Source organism: Mchenga conophoros, linkage group LG18 (genome assembly GCF_057382185.1).
Source record: "Mchenga conophoros isolate Kocher_MC1m ecotype Shallow Benthic linkage group LG18, M_conophoros_male_GT1.1, whole genome shotgun sequence".
In the NCBI taxonomy this organism is placed as follows: Eukaryota; Metazoa; Chordata; class Actinopteri; order Cichliformes; family Cichlidae; genus Mchenga; species Mchenga conophoros.
The window spans coordinates 14,748,264-14,771,356 of NC_140543.1; the positions used below are offsets into that span (position 1 = coordinate 14,748,264).

The window sequence follows — 23,093 nt, forward strand, 5'->3', positions numbered from 1 at the left end:
TATCTTTATATTATTTAATAAAACCAAGCAAAACCTCTAAAATGACATGAGGGACTTAACCTGCAGTACCCTCATTAGCGTACTGTTACTTCAAAGTACGCAATAGGGCAGGAGTTACTCCACTTGCCTCTGGTTACTGTTGAACTTTTGGACTCAGACTGCAGAAAAGAAAAATCACAGCACGCACATAACTGCATTCATTTAGAAATTTTATTTCATACAAACAAGACCATAAGCCACATGTTAGCTTCATTAGGCCTGATTTTTTTTTTTTTTTTTTACTTCTTCTTACAGTTGATTTTGTTCTTCAAACCACATTTCTATTCAAATGAAACACAGCATACATTTAATGCATTTTCTGCTGGTCGGACACAAATACCAAGCATTACATCCAAACAAAAACGGAACAAAACTTAAGTCACACAACAGCTCATACACGTTATAAGAAAAAAACAAAAAGGCATCAAAGAAGAATGTGATGGTCAGCATATATACTCATTCAAACGTTTATTTACCACATATCCCAGGATCAGAGAAGATGAAGTGTGATTCTTTCACACAAGATGCTTTACTTTCATAGAAAGAATGGAATTTCTTGTTGATTTTAAGATAGATCTATTTGACTTCACCACTTTGCAGAGAACAAGCAAACAAATCAAAGCGGGGCACACTGTATTCATCAAAACAAAAAAAAAGAAAAGAAATCAGCAGTGCATGTAGCTGTCACCATAAATTGTGCTTATTTTTATGAAATGATCTTGGCTGCTCCTGCTTTTTTAGTCCACACTGGCATACACAGTCAGTTACACTTGCATTGGAGATATGATCCATCTGACCAAAACTCCTTTCCTAAAATCATACATAGATAATGCCGGGGAAGTGCCTTAAACACTTCCTGTACAGTCAAGTATTTCCTGTTTATCTCCAAAAAACAGTTTATCCTCCTCTGGTCACCAGAGGCACGGGAATCAGGCTTTTCTGTCTCTCACGCTCTCAAGCACACACATTAAGGGGTAGCTCTGATATTACCTTGCTGCCTGTTACCCCAAATTATCATCATTTTCCTCTGCCTTAAAAACATACACACAAAAAAAGCTACTTGAAACAAACTAAGCTTCTCAAAACTCACTAATAGACAAATTTCAGATTAACTGAATAGTCAAGAAGGTAAAACTCAAACTCTTTATGCTCAAACGCTGCAGTAATTGCATACTCTGGTCTACTGTCTACTTAGACTGTCGGTGAAGTGCATGTGGGTGGGAGATGTGCTGAGTTGTAAGTCTTGAGTTTCTGGGTGCAACTTTGACAAAGTGTGCTGGATAAAGCCACCGAGGGAACCTAAGCAAAGGGTGCAGGATGCTGCCACCCCAACAGCAGCAGCACTCTGTGATTAGGTACACACACACACACACTACCATCATCCTGAAGTCCATCCTACGGAGGACCTCACAAAGCAATATCCTTCATTTTAAGCTCTTCTCAAATTTGCTTATATCCACTGTTCCATCTCAAGCATCCTCTCTCACATTTACACACATCTGGTAATACTACAGACTCTGAGGTTTTGCTCAGGAATGTCTACGTGCCTTACATGTTGAAAAATTCACTGTTAATAAAAGAAATACAGGCTTGTTGCTGGAGACGTGACCAAAGAAAGCTTGTACAAGGCCTAGCAGTTACTGTTAAGTGCATGTTAGTCTGTGATCAGCCTCACAAAAATACTAATCTGAAATATTGCATTGGTGATCAATTATCTTTTCAGACAAGCAAAGGCCTCACAATAGAAATCAATAACTTAAATACATTGATCATCATAAATAATGACTCCATTGTTAACTAAACACACGTGATTTGCCAGAGCTTGCATAACAGAACAAACATATTAAAACAACAGCAAGACAATACACCATGAAGCTGCTTCATTTTTTTAAGTCACAGCAAACTGTGCATCCTCACATACTTGGTGAAAGCATATCCGAGGTACGACCTTGGATATTAACAGTACCAAACATGGCTCGCTGTGTAGCGGCCATATGAAATCTGTTGCACAGTCAGGCAAGAGTCAGGAACGAGAGGACAACTGAACACTTACTGTGGCGAGTTCCTGAAATCTAACGGCTGTGGACGGTTCTGTGTTTGTGTTATTCTGTTATTTGCCAACCTCTATCACGACTGTATTTTTAGAACAGAATAAAGCCTCCAATTAAAGGCTGGTTACTTGCTTCTGGGCAAACACAGCACCTACAGTAAAATATGACTGCCGCATAACAACTGCCCAGTGTTAATTGCCTGTCCTGTTTTAATTAAATGTGTGCCTTTTCCATTTAAAACATTACGTTTCACTTCTTCGGGGCGTTTCTTAAATTACTTCTGCTCAGCTCGGAATCTAGCTCCTCGTGAGGGACTTCTGCCTGCGTCGTTTATGGCTTTCTACAAGTTTACCGAGATACTAGCTGGATCTTCAACTGCCAAGTCTGTACAAGAACATGGACTAGAAAGTTATCACTGGGCAGGATGCCTTCACACAGAGGCATACGTGGAGTGTCTCTGTGAAATAAACGCTAAGTTATCACTCATCAGGATTTACTGTTCTGATAATCTCCACTCATCTCTCAAGTAAATACAGTTTACCAACTTTTCTGAGTTCATGGTTACTGTGTCTGTGTGTTGTGTAAGTCTAATTAGCAGAGCAGGAACAGTTCTGGTTCCACTTCACATGTATTTAGGAGGTGCATTCAGGTGCACAGTTCATTTGAATGTTAATGTATAGCTGGGTATCAATACACACCGACTCAGAGCAGTTCATCTGGATTGATTTCTGGTATTGGCTGTCTCCAGTAACAGAAAGAGCTGTACTCTGGCATTACAAAGGCCTCGTTCTGCTCTTTGCTCAGCAAAGGGAACACGTGCTCCACCAGCTCACTCAGTCTGCCATAGCTGCGAAGGGGGAAAAAACGAAACCAGAGAAACAGAGTGAGCAAGAGAACGGATACAATATATAAATCTTAAAAAATATATACACTCTAGGTATTTAGTGATGAACAAAAAATAAAGAAAAACAAATATTTATTAAAAAATGGATTTTAGATTTGAAATACGTTGAAATGTATTGATCAATCTAAATACAGAAAGAACAAAAAACACAGGCCACCTGAGGAAAACATTGCAGACTAGAATCAATTTTAAGGTGTGTTTCTGGCCAGCTCTCTTTTTATTTCTGTTTTGTTCTCCATCAGATCCTGTGGGAAATATCTGTCGCTTGAGCTGCTAAAAGCACCACTATGTTCCCTAGTTTTTCTCTAATTTTGTCTGTTTTGCTTGCTGCAGGGTACAAAAGACTCTGTGACTGTAGGCTTTTATTCTTTTTACAGTAATGTGAGAGTGAAGGAAACAGTAATGGCTGGAAAAGCAAAACAAGAAAATAAAGAAAACAGAAAAACGTTCAATGATAGCAACGTCCTATACTTCCTGCTGGGGATTTTTGCTACGAAAGACAAACACAGACCATTAATGTACTTACGAGGACTTGTTGCCCTTGGTCTGCTCCTGGATCAGCTCTCCCTTTGGGTTAACTGTGAAAATTCTGCACACTGGAACGCCGACTTCCTTATAGGCAAACACATCCTGTATGAAGACATAAAGATTAAAGGCTCAATCTTCCCTCTAAAATACGACTGCTTCAAAGTTTAAGTTACGTTTTTTTAAATGTTTCCGTTTATAAGCACAGCACAAGCTTTTATTTTGAGTTGGGATTAATTACAAACACATAAACCCCATTTTGCTTCCTCTAAGACAAAGCATGCGAATGAACCTGTCATTTACAGGCTGAAAAATTACTGACAGAGCTGTTAACAGCCATCTGAGAACACTCTTGATTATGTAATGTTCGGAAAGTAGCCTCTCATACATAATACATAATAAACTGAAATGACCACGTTAATAACATTAACCACAGATTTCCTGTTTGTGTTCCACCTAATGCATGTAATGGCAGTAAATTTCTGGAGTAAATGTTTTTGGTTGGCCAGAGGAAGAGTGAGTGTGTGGCTGTGTCTTATTTTTTTGTTTAGGGGAGAGACCGAGGCAGACTGGGCTTTGATAGCTGACCCTTCATGTGACTGTTAGTGTTTATGCAGCTGAAGACGGGATGCTGTGCCCGACTTGAGCTCTCGTCCACAGATGAAGTCACTCGCGATCACACTCTGACAATGACCTCAGCTCAGGTTCAGCCCAGTACTTATTTCACACATTCATGTCTGCTAACTCAAAGTGTCTGCCAAAGTGTCATGTTGCTCTTGCAATGAATTACAACTGCATCAACCTCTGAAAAGCGCACTTTTAAAAAAACAAAACAAACCAAAAAAACCCCCAAAAAAACAAGCACTCTAATGTCGGGAAGTCTGACATCTTCAAACATGCATTAACTCACATTAGCTCTATTCCCAAAGGCGGCATAAAATGGCTGCTTGTTATGCTGGAACAGGTTCTTGATGTCTGTAAGGCATTCAATCTTGAAGATCTCTGGTTTCTTCTCGATGACCTCTCTGAAGCAAACAGACAGTTTTATTAGAGGGCATACACATCCTTCCCGTGTGTCCAGTTTGAGTTAGAGGTAATTTGATCAAACATATTTCGTTTATCTCAAACCCGTTTCTCCGACTGTTTTTAGATAAGAATTTGTTTATAAATGACTTTTGTCCTCTTTACAAATCGTGTAATAGCACGGCCTAAATCCAAATGCATTTCAGCAATTTCTGTTTAAAATTATGACTCAAAACAAATACACAGATGGTAGGGGTGTTTCTAATTTAAGCAAATTAAAACAAGAGGGACACATAAATAATGCAAATATCTACAAGTGTTTGCACCACACAACTATCAGCAATGCTGCAGGTTGCTATGCTGAGACACTAGCCATTCTGAACAGGTTTCAAGGTCACACAAAAACCCTGCTACGTGATTAACACACTGAATAAAAGAAATCAACATTTTCAAGGGAACCATTAACAACACAGGAAAGTTTTACTTGTTCTGTGAAAGTGAGAAAAGGATACTTGCTTTAGCTGTATTAACATTTGGATAATATCTGACATACAAGGCATAACAAGCAAGTATCACAAGAGTATTTAATTGTTTAATTAACATTATATTAACACAGTCATAATTCACTGAAACCAGTGTTGCTGGGAAACATGTTTGATGGGAGAAATACCGAAAGGGGTCATTTTAAAATCATGTAACTGTTAAAATAAAATCACATCAGTTAGTTTGGAACTTTTTCTAAAGTCATTTTATTCATCATACAGTGAATTTTGGGGTGTGTGGGATTAAATTATTGATTGATTCCCCCCCCCAAATGTAAAACAACAATTGCAGCATGCCTGGTTGCTTAGCAGCACATCTTACATACTCAAACTTTAACATGAAGGTTACTGTATCATGAGTTAGCTAGAGGAGGCTGACAGATGAACATGTGTGGGAGACAGTAGGTGGATCTAATAGGTCATTCTGATGATGCTCTTCTACAATAATTAAAATATTAAGATGTGTCAGCAATTGTATTTTTGTTGTAGTCTTGTTTATTAGTAGACTCTGAAATATATTTTACCTTTACAACCAGGAAGGAAATAATTTCAATAATTTGTGAAACTCCTCTAAAACTGAACCTTAAATATTTATTTTGTCAAATATATTTAAATTTAGAAAAATGAGTCAAAAATAGACGTTCTGCTGCAAGATGTCTCAAATGATCCCACATTATCAAAAAAATATAGAAAGCTAGCAGCCTCCTTCTGGATCTCCTCACCACTTCAACAAAAGAATCATTCACACAAATCATGTCTCTAAAATGCAAATGAGACTGTGACAGCAACGGGGAAATAAAGAGAATAGAATAATCCAAAACAGAGAAAATGCTGGCCATGAGCGTACTTTAGAGAAGTGACGGCACTAATACCAACACAGTTAATGCCTTTTAGATAGGAATTCATGAACTTGAGTTTGCTGTAGACTTAATAACCATGGCATATGAAAGACTTATTATAAAGAACGAGGCTCGGGAGAGTGGGGACGATTTTGAGACTGAGAATAGGGTTTTTAAAGTGAAACTAACTTTGTAGAGAAAAAAAAAAAGATTTAAGGGTGAAAAATATGGGGTGGTTTGAAAACAACATTAATATCTGGGGATAAGGAGGATTTAAATTAAATCATTTAATGTATATAATGAGCTTCATGATACCGAGACTGGTAACCATTTAGAGCTTATATTACCTGTGGAAAGCAGAGAAGAGGCTGCTGGGAGAGAGCATGAGAGGTCCTCGGGGTAGGATGGTGCCTCCATCATTGACCCACTGTAAGTAACCTCTTGTCATGTCCGCCATGCCGATTGCCCGGGCTGAGCAGTACAAGAACTTGTAGCCATTTCTGCGAATGGGAAGAGCAGTGCTCATTAATAATTGTTCATTATCATGACCTTAATGGCAACTACTAAGATTAGCACTTAAATTGGATGAGTTATTTTGATTGCGCTCATAATGTGGAGAAGTCACAACAATTCAATTTAAAAAAAAAAAAGAAAATCTTGCAGAGGAAACTTTTTATTTACTACCAAAACCAATACCCAGACTCACTACAGCTGACTTCATTCATGCAATACATTTTCTATTTTTTCAGATTTAAGTATAAAAATAAAACCAGAAAACGAAAGGGCTGGTTTAATGGTGTTTTTACTTTCTGCAATAATTCTGCCTAAACTACAGTTAAACTTACTGAGTCATCCACCTCAGAGCTCCCCACGCAAACACTGGGAGGAAATATCAACTCCACAAAGAGCCGATTGGGAATCAACCCCAGACAGTCCTAACCACTGACCAACCATTCATGCGTCTTCCATAATTAATCAGTGTTGCTGTGCACTTACTCAGCTACAGAGTGGTAGAGCTTGGCAATCCCCTGGTGGGTCCAGTCCTTCCCCAACTGTGGAAGTATCTGTCCAAATACATCTGACCTAAAACATTTAAACACATACAAAAATATCAATATCACTGACTATAAGATAGAAATAAATCAAACAGCCACATCAAGTAGAGAAAGAGAAAGCAGAGTACTGACTGTTCAAAAGAGGTCACATAAAGCACGATAACACCGTTTTATCATAAATATAGAACATTATGGGCTGTTCTCCACTAACGAGCATTACTGGCCTATAGGGGAGAAACAGTCTCACCCTCAGCTGGCTGTGTGTCCTTACAGACTGAAATGTAAATGTCCTCATTATAGTCCCTGTGCTCTTTACCCTGTTAGCCAAAGAAAGCAGCATGTCAGGGGTTGGCCTAAAGGGTCACAGAGATAATAAGCTGCAGTCAATTTGGAGCCGTTTGATGTCGACCACCAATGAACTTCAGGGTGGGCGTCAGGAAGGCAGCAGGCATCAGTTTTGTTTCAGAAGAGATATGACTAGCTTTAAAGTAATTAACAGAGCGTGAAACAAATAGAACTGGATTACAGGCTTCATATATGCCATTTGTGAATGACTTAAATGTGTCCATGGTAGTGAAGCTACTCTGAGCTGGAATCTTATTTTAAGCTTTTGTTCCTTTTTAAATTAACCGAACAATATTATGCAACAATTTAATCTTGTGTTCATTTACCTGCTCCCCACCTTATTTGGTGGATAATAAATAAGGAGCTGTATTTAAAGTATGCAGGCAGTTTATAGAAACACTTGAACACTGCACTATAGATTCCATCTTGGTAGCATAATAATTAGTTTTAGTGCAAAAATGGAGGTTTCCATGGCGAGTTTGCAACAGATGGCTTTAAGTGTTTTAACTATAAAATTAGATCCACATTTTATTACAAGAACTGAAACAGGATGCAACAAAAGATCTATCTAAATGTCGCTTCACTGATTGCTTCCCACCTATCTGTTAAAATCAATATTTGTACACATTATTTTTAATTGTCGTTAAAGGATGCAACTAAGGTAGAGCACCCAAGGGAAATTCCTTCTAATAAGGTTTTCTTATTACTGTATATGTACAGGAAAATGTAATTGGATGCTACAATAACTGACTGATTTACTGCCCTGTCTATTACTGTCCATAATTAACATAGCAGCTAGCTTGCTATTACAACTGTGTTCTGTAATATGATTTTCTGAGTGACTGGAAGGCCATACTTTGTGATGGTGCCATCAATGTCAGAGATAATGACTTTGTCGTCCCAGTTCCACAGGTAGATTGTACCCTCACAGCGGCATGTGCCTTGGTATTGAGTGGTGATGCTAAATGTCACATCATTTGGCCCCTGCTTGAGTTTCAGACTAGCCTGGAAAAACAAACAAAAAAATGAGATATATATATTTTTTTTTTTTTCAACAGCACACGCATTACTCTCTGGCATCATTTTCTTGCCACAGTACAATGACCATCTACAGATCTTTAGAGCCCCCTACAGACTACAAATGGAGCAAACACTAGTTGCAGTTCATAGTTAGCCAGCAGAGGGAGCACAAAACAGCCAAATAAAAACACTTGAGACACAAATCTCATTAAGAACTCAGCAAAAAAATAAGCTGATCTTCTGACAATCAGACACTTTTATATTTGAAATTAAATAATATTTTATGACATTTATAACAAATCCAGAGAAAGCTTTGTCAATGTGAGAAAGGAAAAGGTGTAAAATGAACTTACAATCTGATCAGAGGAAAGCCGTAGTGACTTTCTGTATGTGTGTGGGCTGGGATGGTGCTGACCATCCACTGGCTGCAGTCTCTCTTGACAGGATGCTGCGCTCACCTCCTTGGACTCTTCATCACTGGATGAGTCTCTTGCTTTAGGCCTACAGTGCAGTAACCACAGATATGGTAGTCAATTATCACAGACAAGTGGAAAAACATGTTTCAGAAAGATTCGACCTGAAGATCCTTAGATGTATAAATAAATTCAATGTTATCTTAGTTACATTATTAATATTCTTCCTCATTAAACCAAAATATAAGCTCCTCCCTATGTATAATAATAATATAGTTTTTGATTTTCTGGTATCACATACGTTAAGGCCAGCTTCTCCTGAGATGTGGAGGGTCCTTCCTCTCCCGAATGTGGTTCCTCCTTAGTTTCGAGCTTAGTCTCCGACTGGACGAAGTAGGCAGAAAAATAAAATTCCCAATTAGCCAAGTTTAAAAAATATCTATATGAAAACAGGACACTGCCCATGAAGAGGGAACAGAAACTAACTGCAGATACCACCTCAAATTTTGTTTTGTTCACTTGTACTAACAACATGCACACCTGCTTGATTGTGCTATCCGCCCTCTTACGCCAGAACCACCAGCGGCCTGACTTCTTTGGCATTTTCTCCTTCACCCAGGCCTCCTCTGTAGCCTGCCATAAAAAGGAAAACAAATACATTTAATGATGAGATAGCTGCCAGCTGACAATGAGTGAATGAACAATACAAAGAGTAAAGAATTAAACACACGTTACCTTTGGTAAATTCTTCTGAAATGCTTGAAGGCTTAGAATCAAAGGTGCAGCTAGGGTCCAGTTATAATATCTGAAGACAAAGACAATTACCAATGTGTAATCCTGACCATACGTTTGAAATGTTTCTCTAGTGCATTTCCAATGTGAAGTAAAAACAGTTACATACCTATTTCCTATCCTTACTACCAGGTTGGGGTTGTCTATAATTGCTGGATTTTCAGCAAATTCATGATAGGTAATGATATGCTCCATAAACCTTTCTGGAAATGAACAGGGGAGAAGAAGACTAATTAAAGACAGCTGATGAAAAGGTCAGTGGTGGTGAGAAATAACATCTTAGTAGACATAAAGGTCAGGAAACTTTTTCTTCTGATAACCCCAGAGAGCTTCTAAAGCCTAAATCCCAAAGGATTAATATAACCTAGAGACCTCGAACAGTTTGTAATGACTGCGGAGGTAGTCTGTGATCATCGTTTGTAATGCAATAAATGCAGGGCAAATTAACAACAACATTTAACCAAATATGGACATCCTGTTATGATATTAGTCCAGAGGAAATGAGCATGTTCTTGCTTTTTTGTTCTTCTTTCCCCTTAAAGAATTATGTTGTTATCTTTAAAATGAATGAGAGAAATGGCAGGACTCTCATATTTAAAAATAAAAAATAAAAAATGTGCATAAAAATAGCATAAGATAGAAGCATGTTGACTCGGATGACCAACGTTTTTTCTGCTGTTTAACAAGGTTATGACATCATATTCAGAGATGAAGACACATTTCCTGAAGAGTTAAAGTACATGTTAATTTGATGAGAGGGAAAGTACTTCTGGGTACGACATTTACACATCTGAACAAATATGTATCTGAGAACAGCTTCCTCTAACAGTAGCTGGACACTTTATGTGGCTAATCCAGAAGGTGCAACAAAGTTAGCTGAATGTTTACTGGCTTAAGACAAAAATGTTCACTTTATGATACATTTTGTTGTGAGTGTCATGCTCGTGTACCTTTGGATATTTCAGCATTTTCTGTCAGGCCTCCACACAGAGAAAGAGTAACATCAGGGAGGTCACTAGTTGAGTCAGAGAGACACTCTGTCCCGCTGTCAGCTGCAGCACTACCCACCGACTGTGGGGACTGTGAACCAGAGTGCATCTCAGAGTCAATCCAGTGCTTAGCAGCTGCCTCAGTCTCACTGGAGAAAAGAGAAGGAGAAGAAAAGGGTTACAACATGTCATGATACTGGTCTTTCAGGCTGTCAGTGACACTTCAGAGGAGAAATCGCTTTGGCTTTTATTTTATAATTACAAAGGTTAAGTAATTAGGCAGATCTTTAACCATCATACCTCTTAGGAAAATATCGTGCAGCAACATCAGGTTCAAGTACATTCAAGTCATCTAAGTAGATATCCTCAGGACCCTGATGCTGGCTCCTCTTCGGAACACCTACATACAATATATTTACAAATTACAAACTCATAACCAAGACAAGCCTTAAAAAAGCACCAATCTGCAGCCACCTAACATACCTTTCTTCTTTGATGGTGAATCTGTCTGCTGGTTACTGGAAGAGGTGGAGGTTGCTATGCTTGATTGCAGGATATCAAGGGGTTCTGTAGGGGCTTCCGGACTAACAGATGATATGGTGCTAACAGACGATATTGGAATCACAGGTGTTACAGTGGTGACGGGGGTGCGTGGCTCGGGCTTGACAATGTTACACACTGAAGAGGAGGTGGCATCGCCTTTTTCAACCTCGGTCTCATTCTCCATGGCCTCCGAGCTGAGGATGACACGGAAATGGGTGCTTTCTGATGGGGTGATGGTCACTTTTTTCAGTGGTTCTGATTTCTCCTTCTTGGTGACCTAAAAAAATTGGACGTAATGTTATTGTGATGATGAGTCAACTGGCAATGGTTTGAACTCCACTGGGAAGAAGTGCTCACCCTTGTGGTTTCTGGAAATTCTCCCCATGTCCACTGCATGTGAGACTCAGCTCTGAGCAAACTCTCTGAAGGCCTCATCACCAGTTCTGAGTCACTCTTTGGGGTAAAGGCCTGAGACAAGCTATGGCTGCAGGGGTGTAAAAAGAAATGCCAAGTATTAGTAAAACAGGTGCTACTTACACGTCTGTGCTATCTTTGCTAACGACTTTCGGTTCATGTCAGCACATACCCATCACCAGCTGGCCAGTCCCCATCAGACATTGGATAACCATCAAGGCTGTGTCTGGCTGCGGGTAATTTAGGGTCAATGTCACGCACTGTAGTCACTGAAGGTGATCTAAATTCAGAGTGCAGAAGAAGCATAATAATTAACTGATCTCTTCACACAAATCTGGCTAGAAGCGTTGAATAAACATACCTTGATACATGAACTGTAGTTTCCTCGTCAGAGCTGAGATCCATTTCAAAGATCTCCTCATTTTGCCCAGTACTAGACATAGCAGCAGTGGTAGCAGCGGGTGCATTAGCAGCAACAGCATTACCAGTAGTGACTGACGGCGGGGTCAGTTCCTCTCTACGGGGGTCTCCTTTGTGCTTCTTTCTCCGTCTTTTCTTCTTTTTTGTGGCCACAGTGCTTGGAGCAGGAGGTTCAGGAGGGTCCTCTGGGTCGGCGGGGTCATCTTCCAGATCTTTTGGTGCCCTGTGCTCCACCTCTGAGATCCAGAACAGGTGACTCTCGGTGGGGATTGGGGAGGTGGCCAAATGGGCAGGAACAATCTGCTGAAATAGGAAAGCAGGACATGAGGATTAAGATATGTTTAAACAAGGATAATCGTAGTTTGAAACACAATATTGACTCAGGTCCTGCAGAATAAGGTAGAAGTCACTGCTGAGATGTCACAATAGCAGCCTGAGCAAAGGTTAACTATGCAATATGGTGGAGTAATCACTTCTTCCTACAAACACTGCCCTACATTTCTACTTCAAGAATGCTGTTAAGCAAAGGCAAGACTGTTGTTGTGTTGGGTCAACGAAAGCAAAGTGAAAGATGTTTTGAAAACATGTCTGAAGTTTCATTTCTTTTTTTCAACATGAAATATTTCATGACTTTGCTACATTAAAACTCAAAACAAGACTGCACAAAAAGGAGAATGAACAAATTATATATCTGGAAAAATGTCTCAATGAAACTTTGTGTCATTAGCCTTTAGCAGTTTTGTTACTTTATTTATTTATTTTAATTATGCTTATGGCTTACATTTTGTTGCTCAGCTTCCTGCACAAAAAAGGCCTCTCCATTGTCACCAAGCTTCATATGCAGGTCTACAGGCTCTCCATTCACTTCGATGTCGATCTGGAAAGAAGACACATAATTCCCTTTCGAACATGTGCTCCTCTCTTATTAGTCTGACATCTTCTGAACAATTTGTCATTTTTATCTGAATGAGCTTCCTGCTCACTTTCCTATAAAAGTCACGAGTAACAATTGTGCTTTACTTTTAACATGGCAAAAGCTTCAACAGCATGAAGGCACATTAACTGACAGACATGTACAGGACCATGGCTTACTGACTTAAGACACTCTCTCGTGCTTTTGACATTGTCATCTCACTATCTCAGTGTGGCTTTTGAATATGCCCACAGATTGATTAACTCGCTCTCTCTGTTACAGTCTTCATGAAGATTATGTGATAAACATTAACATAAAGTGACCGGTGTCTAAATGCCAACACTTTAACAGACTGAAGAAGCCAGAAATGTTAAGTATGCAATTTTTGAAGAGGGCTGTATTGGCACTGCTGTTCAAATGTAAAAACTGCCAATGCAATAGTACAGAACAGAAAATAAAATAGGACACTGACACTGAAAACAGTTATTCATTGACGTCAATCACCCTGTGTATCAACCAATAAAAATCTTACATTACCCTTTTTAGTTGACTTTTAAAAAAAATTAAAAAAAACCCCATCACACTGGTTGTTTTATTATACTTCCATTATTTTGCAAGATCACATACATGGTCTGTATGCACTCAGAGACCCATCTTCCTCCAGAGCCTTTAAAAAACCTAATAAGCGTATGGGTCTTCTGGGCTTGCTTTCTGTGGAGCCTGCCAACAGAACAAGGCCATTCATGTTTGCCAGATAAACCCCAGTGGACCAGGGGGCCATTCAGAAATTTGACACCGAAAACAAAAAACAAAACAAAAAAGAAAAAACAGGTCACGTCTGGCAGAGACTACAGGAGGAGACAGACTCTGACTCACAAGTGCTCTGCAACTTGAAACCAAATCATCAATATTAATTTACAACCAATGGCTGTAGAAATAATCAGTTTTTCTCCCTCTTGTGCTATCCGTCTGGTTGTACATTTGATGCTGTCCTTTACTGTTGCTGTGGGTTCTCTACAGCCTCAAGATTTAATTTCACCCCTTCAGGGGTGCTGGAGGAAATTTATGTGTGGTAGTGGCTGGTAATTTCAATGCCCAATTAATAATGAGCTAGAATAAATGAGGGTCCTCTTCAGCTGTTCACAGTGTGTGACAGGTTACATGCACTTGAATAGCTGAGATGTGGATTTGCCAACACTGTGCTCCATCACTGGAATGATTGCGAGGCACGGCCACTTACAAATGCTTGAATTAAGGCAGGATATTAAGATGTTTTGGGGTTTGGTTTTTTTTGCTTTGTTAAACACAAGTCTATTTCACTCTTGACGTTCACTTTTCAGATTAGAAGAACAGGAAAATAATATGTGTAAGTGCACTTAATTAACATCTCTAATGTTTTTAGAAACCACATAGTACTTGAAAAACTTTTCTGGTTGCCAACCAAAGTGACTGATGTACGGGAACAGACACACTATCAGCAGCCAAATTTTAATTAGTATTTGGCAAACAGTTATAGCTGAATTCCCACTCATAATTCTCTAAAATATCTGCATGTCAGTACCAAATACCACACAATTTATTGCATTTATCGCAAAAGCACAAGGCGCTAATAACTGATCTCAGGGACAGACATAACTGTTTGTTACACAACAGCCCCTGTTCAGGCCTCCTTCACGTTTCCTCCCTCTCCCACACATAGAAGTTGTAAAGCTGCTGTTGCCATAGAAACTACTCATTCATTCCTCCCCTTTAAGCCCATCGGGATTCTGGGTAGGTGGTGAGACAGTGTCAGTTCCCCCCGCAAATCATTATCCACTCCGGTTCACCAGCAAGTAAATAAGCTCTCTAAGCTAGTGCATAACATAACCATACTAAGAAGTACAGCTGCAGCTATCGATTATTTTAGTAATCGAGTCATCTATCAATTATTCCATCGAGTAACTGATTAGAAATACCTTTGTCTTATTATCGAGATATATTCAAAAGTGAAAAATAAATAAGAGAAAAAAATCTAATTGGTTTCCAGTTTGTTTGTTTTTTGTTTCATCTGCCATCTGCTTCACTTGTCAAAAAAAACAAAAACAAAATTTAATATGACACCTAAATACAAAGAATTTGTTTTTGGTTTTTCAAATAATACATTTTCTTAAATGCAAAAAAATTTAAATACTCAAATAAGAGGCATAAAACTAAGGATTTAAAAAATATATATATCTTTAGTCTGTCTTCTTGGAATGCTTTATGAGTTTTTGTACATGTTTCTGCGTGTTTGTGTCTGCAAGCCTTTAAAGGAGAATGTGGTGGCTGTAATGAAGAGAAGCGAGTATATCAGCATTCTGAAGTTTGACCAGTGTGTTGATGCAAAGTTTTTGTGTTGCTGAAAATAAGATGATGGTGATGGTGCAGACATTAATGATATTAAAGATGATTCACCGTTTTTAAATATTACTGCAATTCATTGAGACACTATTTTATATGTATTCACTTGTGAATAAATGTTATAAAAATCTTGAAATAAACGTGGTGTAGTACACACCATGCCCCCCCTTTATACTCTCTCCTGTTCGCTTCCATGTAAAAACATGGAAGCGATCATGTAAAACATGGAAGCCCTTAGTCTTCAGCAAGATATATAATTGAACTATTCTGGAATCAGACTACGTTAACAGTTCCTCTGCATTTTTTTAATGTAGCCTTACTTCTGGAAACCTACTGCAGATTTTTCATTGCGTGAAACAAACGACGGTCGATGGAGTTGCTACAAAGTTTGCTTTTCTTCACATCAAGAGTTTGTTGATCAGATGCTTTGTCAATGACCCCCCCCCCCCTCTAGTTTTTTCCCCAGGAAAGGCATTAATGTTGATCTCAGGAATATCACTGCTGTTTATGATTTTCTTTTTCTCAACAGAGCTCACGTCTCGTTAATAGCTCCGCCTCTTTGCTCTTTGCCGTGTGTAAAAAGACTCCTAGTTTAACTATCCCAGCTTCATCATCACTAGTGTTGTGTTATCAGTGTATACCGGCTTAACTTCCTTAAACTTTTTTTTATTCACACGCTGCTCATAAATACTTTTGTATTACACAAATGTTTTCAGTCGTAAATGTGGGTGGATCGCTCGGGTTTGCGTTTCCATGGTAACAATGGCGCGCTACAATCATCAAAGCAAAGAATTTGTATTGAGACTTTTTTTATAATCTGATTATTCGTAATACTCAATACCAGTCCTACTAAAAATAGATGTTAAGACAAGTTCACCATTCTTACTTGTGTTATGGCACAAACACTTAAAATAAATACATCATATATTCCATCCATTACCAATTTCTTGCTGAATACCAACATTTTTTTAAACTTAATATAACCCTATAAACTGAAAAAACCTCAATAACATAGACATAACAGTGAGCCATAGCATTTGCATCTACATCTCCCTACTACAATACACTAATACACTCTCCCTGCTATAAGGCCAATGTAGAGGTGCTACAAAAAGTGAGAAGTGGACTCAAGTGCTCATCATCCATGATTAATTGGATCGGGTCTCCCAGGCAAGATGATATAGTAACAAATACCATCAATGAGGGAGAACAGCCCAGAGCATCCCGTCTATGTTGAGCAAACATAAAAGATTTCCCTGAATGATTCATAGCCTGTGATTTCGATGCTCAGTATTTGTTAATTACCCACACTGGGATTGGAGAGTCATATGCTTTTTTTGATCCCAGTGTGGAGGAGCTTTGTTCAGGGGAGGACATTATGACTGTGTCCTGGGGGAGATGTCCTTAACGCCATTTTGCGCATGATGGAATTGATATGAAACGCATTCCATCGATTAAATAGGTTGGCATCTTTTCATCCGCACTTTTAATTGAATTAAATATAGTTACATTTTTTAAGCCTTTGCATTGAACTTCCACATTAGCAAAACCTCATTGATCAGTTTGAAAAATGAATATTATAATCAGGAGCAGAGAACATTTTTAATATCCAATGTTAATCCAATGTTAAAACTTGGTACATATATTACCCACAATGCAACTCAACCACCAACAGTTCAGTCAAGTGATTTGGGCGTGTTGTGGGGAAACAAAACACAAAAACTTGGTGATATAGAAACATGCTTTCAGACCAATTTTTGATATTTGATGTTTGACACGTCTTTATATGAATCTATCTATATAAATATATGAGCTTTGTATATGAATCGATGTAAGCTTAATGCTTTGACACATCAGTGAAAGAAAAAACAAAACAAAAAAACTCACCACTTTCTCTTTGGAGCGCAGCACGCCCAGCTTACCAAAGCGCACATGGAATGGCGAGCACTGGTAGGTGCCATCTCTCTGACGGACAACCACAACATCGATGCAGCCTGACAATGTGGCCTGGTTAATGCCCTTATACAGTTCTTTGACAGTCACCAGAACCTGACCTGCTAGCTGGCCAACGTAGTTCATGGTGTCCGCCTGTACAGAGAAAAACAAAAACAAAAAAAACTAATATTAACAGAGTAAATGGAAAGACAAGCTAAAGGCATTGTTATTCAGCAAGAGTCCAGAAGACACAACCACTTATGAAATCTACAAATATTCCACTTGAAAGCTCCCTCCCTTCCTGCTTACCCTGTGGTGTCTGTTTATCTCCTGACCTCCATACAGACTGCTAGAGTTATACTGTTGTCCTATAACTGGCCATTGTCCCACGTGAACAACATTAGACAGAGGAAGGCTGCTATGGAAGCAGTTGACTTCCTGTTTACATCCATTAAACACTACTGTCAAAATCAAATCAAAAACTAAAACCACATTTCTGTGGCTTTAATATGAGCAGGATTAATGCTGTACATTTTGTCATAATGCTTTTAATCATCTGGAATAAGCAATTTGCAGGACTGTAAATTCCTTAACAAGCAAAGTGCTCAGTTTACTTGACCAAAGAAAAAGTACACAGGGCAGGGCTATCGTTGCATAATTACAAAAACTTTCCTTGGTGCACTATGGCCTCTTTACTGAACTAGATTATTTGTCCTCGATTGTCCTCTGCGACACAGAGTGTGTGTAACGATTAACTTAAACATGACTTTGGTTTGCCTGGGTCAGGGTCTAGTTTACTGGGGCCTGTAAACACATTGCCTCACTGACTTCATTGGGTTTACATAACCTGACATGTTCTGTCTTACACTAACCTTTTGTTCTGAATCTAGTCATGAGAGCAGTGATGGAGGGTGTGGAGGGGGGTAAGGGGGTAGAGAATAGGGACATTTGTGCAAGGGTGGCATCATGGAATATGGCAAACAACTGTGGTATATTCATTCGGAGTAGGATGATGAGTAGAGAGTATATGCACAGCGTATTCACTTTAAACCATAATCAGACAGGCAAACAGGACACTTTAGCAGCTATCACAGCCACCACAAAGTTCAAAGAGCAGTAGAAAGTTCAGATCATTTGATACCAGCAGGAATCCAAGAAACAAGAAGCTCCGCGTTCGCGTTTCCTCGAACTTCACCCCAAATTTGTACACAGTGACAATGTGAAAAACAGGTCAACTACACTCTGTTGGGATAATCGCATAAATATAGTAACAACCAGGGTTTACACACCTGACATATTTTCAGTACAGATTGTATGACTGAAGCGTTAGGTATGTGTTTATAATATGAAGGACCAGTGAACCTATATTTTTGTGTATGACACTTAAAAATACAATACACTTTAGCTCCAGCACCATCTTTCATATTACAGGTTAAAGGTACAAATGTGGTATGCCGATTTTTGTGTCTTTATCTACTTTCTCCATCTCTAGAAACTAAGAACTTTTACCAAAATAACACTTTAAAGAGATTTACAGTACTGTAGATATTTAACTTTCACTTTTATTTCGGTGTCAGAAAGTCAGAGTACACGTACACCGTGTCTATTGGACTGATGTAGGATTAACACTGAGCAAATTATCACGGGATCATTTGGAAAATGTGCGGCAAATGCTTCAACCTGCTTCTACACATTTATTTTTCCTTCTTTCAGGGTCAGCCCAGAAGTAGGGCAATGCAAAAGTAGACTACAGTCAGAAATTAAACAGGACGGCTCGGTATTTTAGATGACACATAATTAGCACAGGTGATGAAAGACTCATGAGCCAATCTGTACTATTTTGACTGGATCACAATGCTATATTTGTCCCCCTCACTGCCCACTTCTTTTAACGTCAAATTACAAATCAAGGCAATCATGTGTGAAACTATTAGGCTTAGTTACAGTAACAAGCCAACAAACCAAGCAACCTGACAAAACCAAACAATAGAAGATGACTAACTGCCTATTTGGCCCTCTAGTTTCAGGCCCAAGCTGTGACTAACCAGAAAACCTGCCAGTACTGACTCACCAGGAACCAAGATGACCTCTGAGAGGATGGCTCATCCTGTTCACTGTTGTCTGTGTTGTCTTCTGTGTTGCTTCCCAGGAGCTCCCTGTTCCCCCAAGATCTCGGTCTCTTCATCACCATTAACAGAGCGTCAGCTCCAGCCTTATCCACCTCAGGACTAGACTAGCACCAATGTTTTCCTCTCTCAGATTATGGTGATAATATCCCCCTGTCATCCTGAATCAAATCTCAAATAAGGTCCACCTAATCACCTTGCAATGACCCTCCCAGGAGTAAATACAGATACACTACCTGAAGCCAGCTGCGGTTGTGTAATAGTAATAAAGATTGTCATTTTTCTTTTATTCTCTGCAGAATATGAACATATGCTTGTCCAGTCAGCTGACATGGCAGTAAGGGTTTAGCCAATGGGACGGCTTCTTTGGACTTGTGGTTTATAGCTGATAAGAGAATGCTAATTTCTGTGAACAGCTATGCAATGTTTTCCCCTGATAAGAGTAGGCAAAACCAAACAGCAATCCCCAGCAAGATGTTCTTTTACAGTCAGTCACGTATACCTGTCAGGTTCATTGCTGCAGGTGTTTGTTATTGTAGATGGCTCATCGAAAGTAGGACAATAAGTACACTGGACTTCAATATGTTGATTTCTTTGTTGCCAGTTGTCACATGAGCTCAGAAAACAGATGGAATTTTTTTAAACAGCACCAATATCATAATCTTTGCACACTAAAACAAATAAATAAGTAATAAATCCGATAGAGCGGTACACTGATGAGACTATAGTTCAAGCCATGATGAACACGTTTTTATCATCAGGAGGTTCTCTCTAGTTTGGCTTCCAGCATTCGCTCCTAAAATGAGCATAAAGCATGAGGCTCTTCCAAAGAGGTCTCAGCCCCACTGTCCCATCTGCTAAGCTTTTTGTAAACATGACCAAAGAAAACACAGGCCCACTGAGTTGAGGGCTGTGGGCTCTTCCTCCCCCTGTGCTAGGATCTGTTCTGTGTTCAAGAATTTAACAACAGCCATTCGGAAAATAAATGAGTACTTTCTCTTAGTGATAAAACATGGAGAAAAATTATATGTGCCATTTAACAAATAAGAAATCTTTAAATTACAAACTCGAGCAATTAAGAATTACAAGCACAGACATGTTGTATTATGGTCTACTCCACAATTATGGCTTTCATCTGGAATGATCTAGTCAACATTTGCTTTGACTGGGTAACAAAAGGAATCAGTTCTGCTAGACCACACAAAGTTCATGTTACACACTTTCAAGTATTAAGTTACACAAAACCAGCCTGCTCATTATGTGCAACATAAACCAAACCCCACAGAGTGCCAAGCTGCACTTTTACACGAGAAAAGGAGATTTTTTTGGTCACAATCAAAGTGTAGTTCATTATTTTCCAGTGAATTGCAAAATCCCTGTGAATTTGACAATACACAAAGCACAAGTGGTCAAAGTACCAACACTAATTCTATCCGGAAGATTGAACGCTTTCAAAATGTTTTCTTCTCTTAAGTGTAGACGATAACCAACACACACAGAAACATGTTCATTCAAAGTTATTTTGCATTTATAGTCTATGGTCCGGTAAACTTGTATTGTGTTACATATAAGGGAACTGAGAACTAGTTAGAAATTATCCAATCTACTGGAAGCAGAAGCATCTGAGCTTATTTTTCATTGCAAAGTAGTGAAGTCACACTACAGTGTGGCAGTGTGCAACAGTGGAGTAACTGCATACCTGAGTCACATGAAATACTTTATATGTCTTTTGTTTCTACAGTGTGTCCAGACTCTGATCTGAAACAGTGTTGAGATTGTAAATGAATGCAAACATACTTTTCCACCCTGAAGAAAATTGAACAGGAGTTAATAATGGAATCAATAAAGAATCTGAGTTGTGGCCAAAACTAAACTAAGCATCTGCATTAAAAGAAAAATACTTCTAAAACCTGATTCTAATGTTTAGACTGTTTTAATTTAAAAGCTACAAACTATAACCCCAAATTGACCATTAATGTAACTAAGATTTTGCCCTTCAAATAGTTTCAGTAACCGAACATTTATGAAAATAAGGTTATTTGCAAGATTTATGTCAGATTGTATCTTGAATTTCTAATATTACCTGTAACTCAGAATGACTAAATAAGAGTATTGGTATGGGTTTTTCTAATATTACACATTTAAATTAAAACGTTGGGGGAGAAAAGTGTTGTCTCTAAGTTGATTGGTACCAAGATTCTGGTTACTAGTGTTTTCAAAGGCCACCCACAAGCAGGTGTTTTCTTATGTGAGGAGTCAGCTTACAAGCCAACGCTAAATACAAAACATGAGTTTATGCGATACACAAGCTTGCTCCAACGTTAGTCAGTTGAGTCATTCCGTTTTAATCTCAGCCTGAGCTGTTATAGCTATAAAAATGCTAATTTTGAAGATTAAAGCTGGTGTATGGCTTGACATACGTCCCGAGTACATACATACTTCGATGTCATTGCGGAAATAAATGAAAAGCGAAACCATAAATCTTAGTTGTTTTGTACAACCGTGCTTTAACTGGTACAAATCCAAGCTATAAACAGTGGGTGAAAATAGTACATGGGAGGAAAAAATGAATGGAGACGGAGCTCTGTCAGCTAGCTGCTTGCCAGCTTGTTAACCCTCAGCTAGCCACCGTGTTATCGCTGGGTTTACGTTACCGTAACAGCAAACGGTGAAACACGAGTCACTCACTAGGTCACCGCTTTCAAATGGAAAGTCAATATATTTCTGCATTATGTGATAAATACATTCACAGTCCGGTCTTTTTGGTGTTTTAATTAAATGAATCCACAGCAGCTTAAAACTGTTAGCAAGGTTAGGTGCTAGCTATGGTTAGCCGAAGGCAGATTCAGATAATAAGATGTTAAAAGCAGCTGCGAACCGCTTTGACAGGGCTCGAAATAATTTTATCACTAAACCCTTACCTTCTGGTTGCGGGATGCTGCCGATGAAGGACGTTATGGTTTCTTCACTCAGTCCCCATATCTGTACCCGTGAAACTCCTCAGAAGCCTTCTGACGTGTCTGGACCACCGTGACCGACTGGTGGTGGCTGCCAGCAGAGAGCTGAAGTTGATGGGACAGGGAGCCGCACAGCGGCGGTGCACTCACACAGCTGGTGGGATACTTTCGGTTTGTCTGTGCCGTACATAAATTCATTCACTATACTTGCAGCCAAAATTACAGCCCCTGCAGTGTATTTAATACTATAACTTATGTACAGTTATTATCATAATAAGGTTTGTATCTAGGTAAAAGTTAACTTTTCTCCCTCCTAACGACCTTTCAGGAACTGGGTTACACACAATGACAACAGGTTCTTTTCATTTGACCATCATCAATCTCACAAGTGCTCTGCAACTTGAAACCAAATCATCAATATTAATTTACAACCAATGGCTGTAGAAATAATCAGTTTTTCTCCCTCTTGTGCTATCCGTCTGGTTGTACATTTGATGCTGTCCTTTACTGTTGCTGTGGGTTCTCTACAGCCTCAAGATTTAATTTCACCCCTTCAGGGGTGCTGGAGGAAATTTATGTGTGGTAGTGGCTGGTAATTTCAATGCCCAATTAATAATGAGCTAGAATAAAGGAGGGTCCTCTTCAGCTGTTCACAGTGTGTGACAGGTTACATGCACTTGAATAGCTGAGATGTGGATTTGCCAACACTGTGCTCCATCACTGGAATGATTGCGAGGCACGGCCACTTACAAATGCTTGAATTAAGGCAGGATATTAAGATGTTTTGGGGTTTGGTTTTTTTTGCTTTGTTAAACACAAGTCTATTTCACTCTTGACGTTCACTTTTCAGATTAGAAGAACAGGAAAAT

General features: G+C 39.0%; 1 protein-coding gene across 3 annotated transcripts; it reads right to left on the reverse strand.

The window, feature by feature from the left end:
* Positions 1 to 192: 192 nt before the first annotated feature.
* On the reverse strand, positions 193 to 22,471 carry lpin2 (lipin 2). Of its 3 annotated transcripts, none has more exons than XM_085253319.1 (20): positions 22,189 to 22,471; positions 17,094 to 17,294; positions 12,696 to 12,791; positions 11,856 to 12,217; positions 11,667 to 11,774; positions 11,438 to 11,564; positions 11,021 to 11,357; positions 10,838 to 10,937; positions 10,499 to 10,686; positions 9,658 to 9,751; positions 9,492 to 9,561; positions 9,297 to 9,389; positions 9,058 to 9,140; positions 8,697 to 8,844; positions 8,180 to 8,328; positions 6,920 to 7,006; positions 6,271 to 6,423; positions 4,430 to 4,544; positions 3,521 to 3,624; positions 193 to 2,937 (listed from the first exon to the last, which is right to left on the reverse strand). In XM_085253319.1, the coding sequence occupies exons 2-20, from the start codon at positions 17,283 to 17,285 to the stop codon at positions 2,793 to 2,795; spliced, it is 2,751 nt and encodes a 916-aa protein (XP_085109445.1). In that variant the 5' UTR covers positions 17,286 to 17,294; positions 22,189 to 22,471; the 3' UTR covers positions 193 to 2,792. The 3 variants fall into 3 exon arrangements, with proteins under 3 accessions (XP_085109445.1, XP_085109444.1, XP_085109443.1); XM_085253318.1 differs by lacking the exon at positions 22,189 to 22,471 and adding an exon at positions 19,213 to 19,562 and having other exon boundaries at positions 11,856 to 12,214; XM_085253317.1 differs by lacking the exon at positions 22,189 to 22,471 and adding an exon at positions 19,213 to 19,561.
* Positions 22,472 to 23,093: the final 622 nt, after the last annotated feature.

Excerpts from the sequence above, each read along its gene's own strand:
- lpin2 (XM_085253317.1), bottom strand. The coding sequence starts at position 19,332 with ATGGTGATGAAGAGACCGAGATCTTGGGGGAACAGGGAGCTCCTGGGA. Across the intron at positions 11,358-11,437 it reads AATTTCCAGAAACCACAAGG|GTCACCAAGAAGGAGAAATC; the intron begins GTGAGCACTTCT and ends CAATTTTTTTAG. Across the intron at positions 9,141-9,296 it reads CGGATAGCACAATCAAGCAG|TCGGAGACTAAGCTCGAAAC; the intron begins GTGTGCATGTTG and ends TACTTCGTCCAG.